The sequence below is a fragment of the Nelumbo nucifera genome, chromosome 8 (genome assembly GCF_055504915.1).
Source record: "Nelumbo nucifera cultivar China Antique chromosome 8, China Antique-T2T, whole genome shotgun sequence".
Lineage (NCBI taxonomy): Eukaryota > Viridiplantae > Streptophyta > Magnoliopsida > Proteales > Nelumbonaceae > Nelumbo > Nelumbo nucifera.
Window position 1 is genome coordinate 14,891,198 of NC_142656.1, and position 12,609 is coordinate 14,903,806.

At 41.4% G+C, this 12,609-nt stretch overlaps 1 protein-coding gene across 5 annotated transcripts in view; it reads right to left on the reverse strand.

The window, feature by feature from the left end:
• Window positions 1-12,609, reverse strand: part of LOC104592446 (CBL-interacting protein kinase 24) — a 49,536-nt gene that overhangs the window by 27,466 nt on the left and 9,461 nt on the right. For all 5 annotated transcript variants that reach the window (XM_010251821.3, XM_088892854.1, XM_010251822.3 and 2 more), the window contains exons 9-10: window positions 2,212-2,301; window positions 1,075-1,197 (exon numbers count right to left, since the gene is read on the reverse strand). In XM_010251821.3, coding sequence (XP_010250123.1) covers window positions 1,075-1,197; window positions 2,212-2,301 — 213 coding nt within the window. The remainder of the gene's footprint in view (window positions 1-1,074; window positions 1,198-2,211; window positions 2,302-12,609) is intronic.

A 12,609-nucleotide genomic window follows, 5' to 3' on the forward strand; every position in this document is an offset into this window, starting at 1 on the left:
CGCCTCGTGCACATCTAATATAAAAAGCCAGAAAAAAAAAAGAAAAAAGAAAAAAAAGGAAAGAAAAAGAAAATGAAGGGAAAGAAAAAGAAAGAGAAGAAAAAAAAAAGAGAAAAGGAAAGGAAAGGGAAGGGAAGAAAAGGGAAGAAAAGATAAGGGGAAAGAAAGTGGTTTGCCCCTTTCCCCTTCGGCTGGGGGGCTTCACCCCCCAGACCCCCTGCCCCCTTTTCGATGCAGCCCAATTTGTTTTTCTTTTTAGTTAGGGGGGTCTTGCTCCGCTTCGGCGGGCGAGCGAGTTCGACAAGACACCCCCCCTTTGAACTAATGTTATGCATCTTTATTCTTCTCAATACAAAAGACTTTTATTAAAAATAAAGAAAAAATGAGATCCCCCCTTCCTCTTCATCCTCCTCCTAACCCCCTCCTCTTAAGGAGGCTTACACCTCCTTGTGTTTGGGAGGCTTATGCCTCTTGCATTCTAAACTACGCCTCACGCCTCTAGGTAGTGGAATGCCTCACGTCACTCCTCCGCGTTTTAAAACATTGGTCTTTATATTGTGATAACAAGGCTGCCATCAACATTGCAGCCAACCCAGTTCTCTATGATGGAATCAAGCATATTGAGGTCGAAAAACACTTTATTAGGGAAAAACTTGTCAGTGGGGAAATGTATACACCCTATGTCAGTTCTGAAGAGAAACTTGCAGACATCTTCACATAGGGCCTACATTACTTGCGGCATAATGATTTATGTGACAAGTTGGGCATGATTGACATCTATGTCCCAACTTGAGGGGGAGTGTTAAAAGACTTTCCTAAGTTCAGCTTTAGTGCTACATGGGCAATATTGTACTTTTACTTTATTTTTTTATCGCCCTAATATAAATACTAATACTGGTGCCGCCAACATGACTTTTTGGCTCTCAATCTTTTTCTCTTCTCTCCTCTCTTCTTCTCCTCTCTTACAGCTTTCCTCTTATTGTTCTTTGTTTAATAGCATGAAATATTACTTCACAATTCTCATTTCTACAAGAAGGAAAGTAAAAGATAAAGAAGGAACTAAAAATGGCCTACCTCAATGTCATCAAAAACTGCTCGTACATCATCCAAATTGACTACTTCATCTTCCCCATGCCTAACAGTAACATAGTTTTTCCTGAACCATGGATCATTTTTTATTCCTTCAATCCGAATTCGCTGCATGAACATGGGAAAATGGTAAGAAAAGAAAAGACAACTGAAAGTTCATTAAGGAATTTTCTTTTTCTTCATTATCATTTTATTTAACATGCATCCCCACATATATCCTCTTTGGTGAGCATAAGGCCTTCAGTAGAGCAGAATGGAGGAATTGGATCGCCTTCATAAGTGGGATGAGGCAAGTGGTAATGATATTACTAATGATCTTCTCAGGTATTTAACATACCATTGTTTCTCATTCCATCATTGGCCTTTCAGATCAATTTATTAGATAGTAGCATATGTTACAAGAAATATCATTTTGACCATTGAATTCTCACTTATAGGAAAGTTAAGTCAATAGATATAAAACTGCATAGTGACCACTAGACCTGTTCATGGGCCGGGCCGGGCTTTGCCTCTATATCAACAGAAAATGTGCAGGCCCAAGCCGGAGCCCGGCCTGACCATCGGGCCTAGATCTTGAACCTGAGCCCAGCCCTTATATAAAGCCCGAAGCCCAACCTATACACAAAATGTCTTATTTTCAGTGTACTTTTATAAACTAATATTATATTAAATTAGTAATAATTTAATAAATTAATAAACTAATTTGTATTTCCTAATAGTAAATTAATATTTATTAATAATTTAAGAAATAAATATTATATATATATTTATTATATATAACATAAATGCTTTTTTATTATATGTAATAGTATAGGGCTGGGCTTATTTGAGAAAGCCCAAGCCTGGCCCAAAAAATGATTGGGTCGGGTATTTAAAGCCCGAGCCCAAGCCCGTGGACCTGAAGTTTTTTCCAAGCGCGAAAAATAACGGGCCAGGCCATTGGGCTACCCAGCCCATGAACAGGTCTAGTCACCACCTTAAGTGTGGATAGAAACTCAAATTTGATAGATGTAATTTTGGTTATCAAAGACCTCAGAAATGGGAGGGATAACTAGGATCTTTCTATCATTGTCTATTAGCATCTTATTGAGGTAGTGAACAAATGGTCTGTGTAGTACTCACACTCTTAGGATTTGGATCAAGTATTTTACGTATCAATGCCATTGCTCCAGGAGAGAACCAAGGTGGACAGGAAAAATCTGCTGCATTGATCTATAAATGAAACAAAAAGAATAATTAGAAATATACCCAGATCCCAGATCATAAAGACTACAGCTTAGTAATGTTATTAAGAATCCTTAGTGTCCTACTTGTGAGTCAATCATCTCAGAAGTCATGTATTTATTCAAGTGCCTATGCCTAAAGTATAAACCAGAAAAAATCAGATCCTAAATGAAGATAACAAACTAATAATCATAGAACAAAATGTTAGGCAGTCAATAAACAACATGTCCAGAAAATGAATGCAGCAGAAATGTAAATGCTAAAATTGATGAGTGGAAAAACTAAAAAGGATAGGATTAGGAATGAAGTTATCCGTAGGAACCTAGGAGTAGCTCCAATATGTGATAGAGAGAGAGAGAGAGAGCAGACTAAGATGGTTTGGGTACATTCATAGAAGACCACAAACTGCACCAGTTAGAAGAAGTGATTTGTTACAAGAGCTCAGGGTAGACCAAAGGAGGGTAGAAGTAGGAAGAAATGATTTAAGCACTAACAATTTAACAGTGGATATGGATTTAAATATAATGAATTGGAAAAACACGATTCATGTAGCTGACCCCATACAATTGGCATAAGGCATGGATGATGATGACGTGTGTTAGAATATTAGAGTTATGTTCGGCTGATAAGAGTTCTTATTAGCCCATTCTTATGTTTAACTTTTCTTGTAACTGGGCTTGTGTTAATGGGCCTAATCCTGTTTAATGTTTAAGTCATCTGGGTGTCCCATCACTAATCAGGGGCATCCCAGTAATTTCTTGTACCTTGTACTATATTCATCTATAAATAAAGAACTGGTCGACTGGCTAGTACAGTTCGACATTCTCTTCTTTTCTGTCATTCTCTTTTCTTCCTTGCTACTTCGAGTATAGCACTTCAGATTACATGATATCAGAGCATTAGCTCCTTCCTGGTTTCAGTAGGTGCACTCTCTTCTCTTGCTGTCTTTTCATCTTCTCTTTTCCTTTTCTGGGTTGCTGCAATGAAGACCTAGGAGTGTAAGAGAGTAAAGCAAGTTCGAACCTAGGGTTTCTCTTGGTTGTAGGACTCAAGAGAAGTAAGACCCAGAAGTAGATGTCCTACTAGATTATCTCCAGCAAATAGTAGCTATTGGGCTACTAAGAGAGGTCTGTATAGGACAGACCTAGTTGAGGACTGTTTTCAGCAGTCCTAGCACTAGCCGAAAGAGGGAGAGCTTCCTCTACAGTTGCAGCTTCGTGCCCCAGCAAGACTTGGGCAGAACTGTGGTAACTTCAGTTACAGATTCTCTTCAGGTCGGTTATCAGTCCTACTTTGTGAACTTCAATTACTGCACTGCACAGTTACTTCAAGTTGCACAACAAGCCTTCAGTTACTAGCACTGTGAACTGGTTCAGTTACAGCCCTGTACTTGCTACTTCGGCCAGTCCTAAACAGCACTGCACAGTACCCGAACTGTGAACACTTCTACCAGCACGGTGAACACTGTGACCACTTCGGCCAGTCCTAAACAGAATCACCTACAGCACTGTGAACAACTCTTGGACTGAAGTCAAGATGTCCTCACTATCCGGTGAAGTTTCCTCTAGAGATAACAGACTTGTTACAAGGTCCTCAAACCTGGAAAACCCTAATCTGCACAGCTTGCAGATTACAAGTGTGCTGCTAGATGAGTATAACTTCAGAGAGTGGTCTGTCTCAGCAATGCTGTTCATTACCTCTCGTGACCTCACAAGCTATTTGGATGGAGACAAGAAACAACCAGAAATTGGCAGTCCTGAATACACCGTGTGGCGTAAGGAAAATGCCACAGTCATGTCTTGGTTGCTGGCCTCTATGACTCCTAGGGTGGCCAGAACTGTTCATCACTTCCCCACAGCTGCTAAAATTTGGGAGAAAGTATCTAAGACATATGGCCAGAAAAAGAACAATGCTAGAATTTACAGGCTGAACCAAGACATTGCAGCTCTAAGGCAAGGAGACATGTCCGTGGCAACCTACTTTGCAACACTAGAAGGCCTCTGGGAAGAGCTTGACCACCATTTGATTTTGGATTGGGAAAATGCTAATGATAAGGGGAGGCATGATAAGCAGATTGAGGAGGGCAGAACCTTCAAGTTTTTGGCGGGTCTTGACCCTGTATATGAAGGTATAAGGTCACAGATTCTAGGGAGAGATGAATTACCTGAGCTTCACCATGTCTACTACCTGGTGAGGAATGAAGAAGTAAGGAGAAAGGAGATGCAAATTGACTCCCAGACACAGTCAACAGAACAACCTGGAGAACATTCAGCCTTAGTCTCCACTAAGGGGAATAGATTTTCAGACAAGAAGTCCCTCAAGTGTACACATTGTGGTGGTGAGAAACACACAAAGGAGAAATGTTGGGTCCTATACCCTCATCTGAAGCCAGCTGCTCTGAGAAAGGACAAAAGGCAACAGAAGGGCCACATAGCAAGTGGGAATCTTGCCAACCAACAACAGTAGTGACAACTCACAGAGTATTCAGACAGTGTCATCTTCCACCGCAAGGCAGGCTGCCGACTCCTCTGGACCAAGTACTTTGGGCTTCACAGCTAGTGAGGTAGAGGTTCTCAGTCGGGCATTAGCCCGTCTGAAGAACAATTCTTTAGCTTCCACCTCTCTTGCCAAATCAGGTACAGCCTCTGCATTTAGTGCATCTAGTTCCATTAATTCTACTTCTTGGGTGATTGATTCCGGAGCCACTGACCATATGACACATATGTCCTCCTTATTCTCCACATATCATTTGTTGTCTGGCCAGGATAAGATGAGAGTAGCTGATGGGTCCCTCTCCACCATCTCTGGAAAGGGGGTGGTTGACCTAAGCAAGGATCTCTCTCTTAAATCAGTCCTACATGTTCCTAGTCTTACCTCAAATCTGTTGTCTGTTTCAAAGCTTACAAAAAACTTGAACTGCAGTATAACTTTCTTTCCTTCTCATTGTGTCTTCTAGGACAGATTGACGAGGAGAACGATTGGGAGTGGTCATGATTATGAGGGCCTCTACTACTTTGATGAAGATGTCAGCTCAGCCATGCAAGCTTCTACTACTAGTCCGGAGAGTGTGGAGTCAATAGCTAGGCTGCACTTGTGGCATGCTAGGCTAGGTCATTTGTCCTTTTCTTCCTTAACAATGTTGTTTCCCGAATTATGTAAGGGCATTTCGAGTCAGAGTTTAATTTGTGATGTGTGTCAAATGTCAAAACAATGTAGATCAATGTATCCAATTTCTAGTAATGAAATTCAAGCCCCTTTTGACTTGGTTCATTCTGATGTTTGGGGTCCTTCACCCATTGTTTCAATTGATGGCTTCCGTTACTTCATCAGTTTTATTGACCATTATTCTCGGTGCACTTGGATTTATCTGTTGAAAGGACGTGAAGAAGTTCCCCGGATAACTATGATGTTTTGCAAGATGGTTGAAACACAATTTGATAAAAAGATCAAGCAATTCCGTTCAGACAATGCAGCTGAATATTTTGAAAGATCCCTGAACTCATTCATGGAAGATGCAGGCATGTTACATCAATCATCGTGTGCTTACACCCCTCAGCAAAATGGGGTCGCTGAGCGCAAGAACAGACATCTATTGGAGACAGCTCGAGCCCTTCTTTTCCAGCACAATGTGCCCAAGCAATATTGGTCTCAAGCTGTTCTCACTGCATCATACCTGATAAATCGGATGCCATCTAAGGTACTGGGTATGAAGACCCCTTTCTCTGTTTTGTGTCCCACTCTTCCAGAATTTCCTCTTCCCCCGCGGGTTTTTGGTTGTACATGCTTCATACATGTGAAAGATCCAAAGAAGACCAAGCTGGATCCTAAGGCTACAAAGGGAATATTTTTGGGGTACTCTCCTACGCAGAAGGGGTATAAGTGTTATGATCCTGTCTCCAAGAAAAAATATGTCACCAGGGATGTAGTCTTTTTTGAGTTTCAACCTTATTTCGGGTCTTCTCAGAATCCTCTTCAGGGGGAGAGTAGTGGGTTGGATGAGGATTCTCATTCTCCCTTCTTTTTTGTTCCCATTTCAGCACCTTCCACTACTACTAGCTATAACATTCCGAGTCAACCTAGTGAGACTTCCACTGTGCCAGTTGCTTCTCCAGATTCGGCTGATACTTCTGAAGGTTCCAGTAAACAAGAGAAAGAGATACTTACATACAGTAGAAGGAAGAAGGCCCCTCAACCTCATGATTGCAACCAGTTGAACTCAGATCAATCTGTCTCTGCAATACAAGGTAATTCTGATTCACTCAATTCAGATTTGGATCTTCCTATTGCTCTCCGTAAGCCTGTTCGTTCTTGTACCACTCGGCATCCCATAGCCGATTATGTTTTTTACTCACACTTATCCCCTGCCTATCATTCCTTTGTGTCTGCTCTTTCCTCTGTAAGTGTCCCTTCCAGGTATTTAGAGGCGGCATCTGATCCAAGGTGGAAAAAAGCCATGAATGAGGAGATGAAAGACCTAATGAAAGCAAGGACATGGGAATTGGTGGACCTGCCAGAAGGGAAAGGCACTGTTGGGTGCAAGTGGGTATTCACAGTAAAGCACAGGGAAGATGGGTCAGTTGAGAGGTACAAGGCCAGACTCGTGGCAAAGGGGTTTACACAAAAGGAAGGAATTGACTACAAGGAAACCTTTGCCCCAGTAGCAAAGCTCAACACAATCAGGGTTCTACTGTCACTAGCAGCAAAATTCTCTTGGGAATTTCATCAGCTGGATGTGAAGAATGCCTTCCTAAATGGTGATCTTCATGAAGAGGTATTCATGGAACCCCCACCTAGATATGATATTGGAAAGAAGGTATGTAAACTAAGGAAAGCATTATATGGTTTGAAGCAATCTCCCCGGGCATGGTTTGAGAGACTTTGTTTGGCCATGAAGAAAGTAGGGTACACTCAGAGCAATGCAGATCATACATTGTTTACAAGGAGACAGGATGACAAACTTACAGCACTCATTGTGTATGTGGATGATATGGTGATTACTGGAAATGATGTGAGAGAGATGAAGAGGCTGAAGGAGTTCTTAGCTTCAGAATTTGAGATCAAAGACCTGGGAAATCTGAGATACTTTCTTGGAATTGAAGTTGCTAGATCAAGAGAAGGAATCTACATATGTCAAAGAAAGTATGTGCTAGATCTCCTAGAGGAAACAGGCATGATGGGGTGCAGGCCAGCAGACACTCCAATAGAACCAAGCCATGGATTACAAGAATCAATGGGTGAGGAATACTGTGATAAGGAAAGGTACCAAAAGTTGGTAGGAAAACTGATATACTTATCCCTTACTCGGCCAGACATTGCCTATGCAGTGCATGTTGTCAGTCAATTCATGCACTCACCAAAGACCTCTCATATGAGAGCAGTGGAAAGAATCCTCAGATACTTGAATACTTGCCCAGGGAAAGGAATTTTATTCAGAAAAAACAGCAGACTTGAAATTGAAGCCTACACTGATGCTGATTGGGCTGGGTCTGTTGGAGACAGAAAATCAACCTCAGGTTACTGTACATTCTTGGGAGGAAACCTAGTCACATGGCGTAGTAAGAAGCAGAATGTTGTGGCTAGATCAAGTGCAGAAGCAGAATACCGAGCTATGGCACACGGGGTTGCTGGACTCTTACGACTCAGGACTCTCCTTAATGAGCTTGGTATCAAGACAGAGGGTCCTCTCAAGCTGTATTGTGATAATAAAGCTGCTATCAACATTGCCAACAATCCTGTGCAGCATGACAGGACAAAACATATTGAAATTGATCGACACTTTGTCAGAGAGAGAATTATTTCAGGAGAACTCTGTGTGCCTTATACTCCATCAGAGATGCAGATTGCAGATGTATTAACTAAAGGGCTGGCATCAACGAAGTTCAGGGACATACTTGGCAAGCTAAACATGATTGATATCTATGCTTAGCTTGAGGGGGAGTGTTAGAATATTAGAGTTATGTTCGGCTGATAAGAGTTCTTATTAGCCCATTCTTATGTTTAACTTTTCTTGTAACTGGGCTTGTGTTAATGGGCCTAATCCTGTTTAATGTTTAAGTCATCTGGGTGTCCCATCACTAATCAGGGGCATCCCAGTAATTTCTTGTACCTTGTACTATATTCATCTATAAATAAAGAACTGGTCGACTGGCTAGTACAGTTCGACATTCTCTTCTTTTCTGTCATTCTCTTTTCTTCCTTGCTACTTCGAGTATAGCACTTCAGATTACAATGTGTAATTGCATTCAAACAGATGGAGGGTTTCCCTCAAAACATGTACAAGTATGTAGCCTTCTTTACATAAAAAAAATATATATATCAACAAAATAAGCAAAATATGCAACTAATCAGCCTGCTGCAAGGGAAGTACATATTGGACACTGCAATTGTCAAAAATGATTGGACTCCATTGTGTGCGAAAGAACTGATAGTTGAGATTCTTGAACTCCTTGTGGGACTTTTCCCACAGAATGACAGTTATCTCCACTTTTCCTGATATAACTTCATTTAGTGATTCTTTATTTTCAAAACCATGCAAGTTTCACATGTTCCAGAAGAGGACAAGGGGGACTAACTTCCATAACACTTTGCAATTACCCCTTTGGTTAAAACCTTGTATTGGCCAAGAAGAAAACAGAGTCTGGAGGTCCCCTGGTATTGGACCCTGTCTATTGAAAAATTGAATGAAAAGAACTCATATGCTATGTTTGCTGAAATAGAGCTGTTGAATGAGAGGAGAAGAAGAAGAAGAAGAAGATATGAGATGGGCGGCAGAAGTGTTCTCAGCCAGCCCTAATCTATTATATATAAGAACATTACATAATGTTAAATAAATAGACCAGAATGCCCCTGATTAGTGATGGGACACCTAGTCAAAATAAACACTATAAGATTAGGCCCAGTAACTAAGGCCCAATAACTAATGACTTAAGACCCAACAAAGATAAACATACAAATTAAGACAGCCAAACCAACACTCCCCCTCAAGCTAAGCATGGATGTCAATCATGTTTAGCTTGCCAAGTAAGTCCACGAATTTCATTGTAGCTAGCCCTTTAGTCAGAACATCTGCAATCTGCATCTTGGAGGGAGTATAAGGGATGCAAAGTTCTCCTGAGACAATTCTTTCTCTGACAAAGTGACGGTCTATCTCAATATGTTTCGTTCTATCATGTTGCACTGGGTTATTTGCAATGTTGATGGCAGCCTTGTTGTCACAGTACAACCTGAGAGTACACTCCATCTTAATTCCAAGTTCACCAAGTAGGATCTTAAGCCATAAAAGTTCAGTAACACCATGAGCCATAGCTCGATATTCGGCCTCTGCACTAGATCTAGCAACCACATTCTGTTTTTTACTCCTCCATGTAACTAAATTTCCTCCAACAAAGGTGCAGTACCCAGAAAGGGACTTCCTGTCCCCAACAGAACCAGTCCAATCTGCATCAATATATCCTTCAACTTCAATTTCACTGTTTTTTCCTGAACAGAATCCCTTTCCCCGGGCAAGACTTCAAATATCTGAGGATCCTTTCCACAGCTTTCATGTGAGGGATTTTAGGAGTGTGCATGAACTGACTGACAACATGTACAGCATAAGCAATGTCAGGGCGAGTGAGGGACAGGTAAATCAACTTCCCCACTAGCTTTTGGTATCTTTCCTTATCAAGGTAGTCCTCTCCTACTGACTCCTGTAGACCATGATTCTGTTCTATTGAAGTATCTGCTGGCCTACACCCCATCATGCCTGTCTCTTGAAGAAGATCAAGAATGTATTTCCGCTGACATATATAGATGCCCTCTTTGGATCTTGCAACTTCAATCCCAAGAAAGTATCTCAGTTGGCCCAGGTCTTTGATCTCAAATTCAGCAGCCAAGACCTCCTTTAGTCTTTTAATCTCTTCCTAATCATCCCCTGTAATTACCATATCATCCACATAGACAATAAGTGCTGTAAGTTTGCCATTTCTCTTCCTTATGAATAGGGTATGATCTGCCCCACTTTGAGTGTAACCCCCTTTCATCATGGCCCCACATAGCTTCTCAAACCAAGCTCGAGGGGACTGCTTAAGGCCGTATAGGGCTTTTTTCAGTCTACATACCCTCTTCCCAAACCCATAACCTGGTGGAGGATCCATGAACACCTCTTCATGCAGGTCGCCATTCAAGAAAGCATTCTTCACGTCCAACTGATGTAGCTCCCATGAGAAATTTGCAGCTAATGATAATAGAACTCGGATTGTGTTGAGTTTTGCCACCGGAGCAAAGGTTTCTTTGTAGTCAATCCCTTCTTTTTGAGTAAACCCTTTTGCTACCAGTCTAGCCTTGTACCTTTCAATGGACCCATCCTCCCTATGCTTCACAGTGAACACCCACTTGCATCCAACAGTGCCTTTCCCTTCTGGTAGATCCACTAATTCCCAAGTCCCTGCTTTCATTAAGACCTTCATTTCTTCGTCCATAGCCTCTTTCCATTTTGGGTCAGATACTGCCTCAGAATACCTGGTAGGAACATGCACAGAAGAGAGAGCAGACACAAAAGAACAATAACGAGGAGATAAATGTGAGTAAGACACAAAATCAGCAATGGGGTGTCTGATAGTACAAGAACGAGTAGACTTACGAAGGGCAATAGGAAGATCCAAGTCAGAGGAACTGATAGGATTACCTTGAGTTTCTGAGACAGGTTGATCCGAGTCCAATTGGTTGTTGTCATGAGTTAGAGGGCCCTTCTTCCTTCTGTTGTAGGTGATTCTGATATCTCTTTGTAGCCTGTTGGAGTCTTCAGTAATATTTGCAACATCACTAGTAGTAGTTGATACAATGGAAGCCTCACTAGATTCACCCAGGATACCACAACTAGGTGGATTAGGAGGAGAAGATGGAAGGCCTGAGGTAGAGAGAGGCACAAAGAATGGGGGAACAGAAGAATCATCTTCCATCCCACTAGTCTCCCCCTGAAGAGGATTCTGGGAAGAATGAAAATAGGATTGAGACTCAAAGAATACCACATCCTTTGTGACATTTTTTCTTGGTGACTGGATCATAACACTTGTATCCCTTCTGAGTAGGGGAGTACCCCAAAAAGATTCCACTTGTAGCCCTAGGATCCAATTTGGTCTTCTTCGGATCCTTGACATGTATAAAGCATACACAACCAAAGACTCTCGGTGAAAGAGAAAAGTCAGGAAGATGAGGGCAAAGAACAGAGAAAGGAGTTTTCATCCCCAATACCTTGGATGGCATTCGATTTATCAGATATGATGCAGTAAGGATTGCTTGAGACCAATAGTTTTTTGGAACTTTGTGCTGAAATAGTAAGGCTCGAGCAGTCTCCAATAGGTGCCTATTCTTGCGTTCAGCAACCCCATTCTGTTGGGGGGTACTAGCACAAGATGACTGATGAATCATTCCAGCATCCTCCATAAACAGATTCAAGGACCTTTCAAAGTATTTTGCAGCATTATCTGACCTGAATTGTTTGATCTTCGTGCCAAATTGTGTTTCAATCATTTTGCAAAATGTCATGGTTACCCGCGGTACTTCTTCTCATGCTTTTAATAAGTAGATCCATGTGCATCGAGAAAAGTGATCAATAAAACTGATAAAGTATCAAAAGCCATCAACAGAAATAATGGGAGAGGGGCCCCAAACATCAGAGTGGACTAAGTCAAAAGGAACTTGAATGTCATTACTCGAAGTTGGATAAACAGTTCTACATTGCTTTGATAGTTGACAGACTTCACAAACTAACTCTTGACTTGAAACACCTTTGAATAATTCTGGAAACAACACTTCCAATGATGAAAACAGTAAATGACCTAGCCTAGCATGCCACAGATGTAATCTAGCTATTGACTCCACATTGGACTGACTACTGGTAGCAGATGTTTGTAAGGCCGAACTGATGTCTGCATCAAGGTAGTAGAGACCTCCACACTCATGACCGCTCCCAATCGTTCTCTTCGTCAATCTGTCCTGAAAGACACAATGAGTAGGAAAAAAGGTTATGCTACAATTCAAATTTTTAATAAGCTTTGAAACAGATAAGAGATTTGAAGAAAGATTCGGAACATGCAAGACAGATTTGAGTGAGAGGTCCTTGCTTAGGTCAACCACTCCTTTCCCAGAGATGGTAGAGAGAGAACCATCAGCAACCCTCATTTTATCTTGGCCAGACATTAAATGATAGGAAGAAAATAGAGAAGACATGTGTGTCATGTGGTCAGTTGCACCAGAATCAATAATCCAAGAGGCAGGATCAATAGTACTAGATGCACTAAAGGCAGAGACAATACC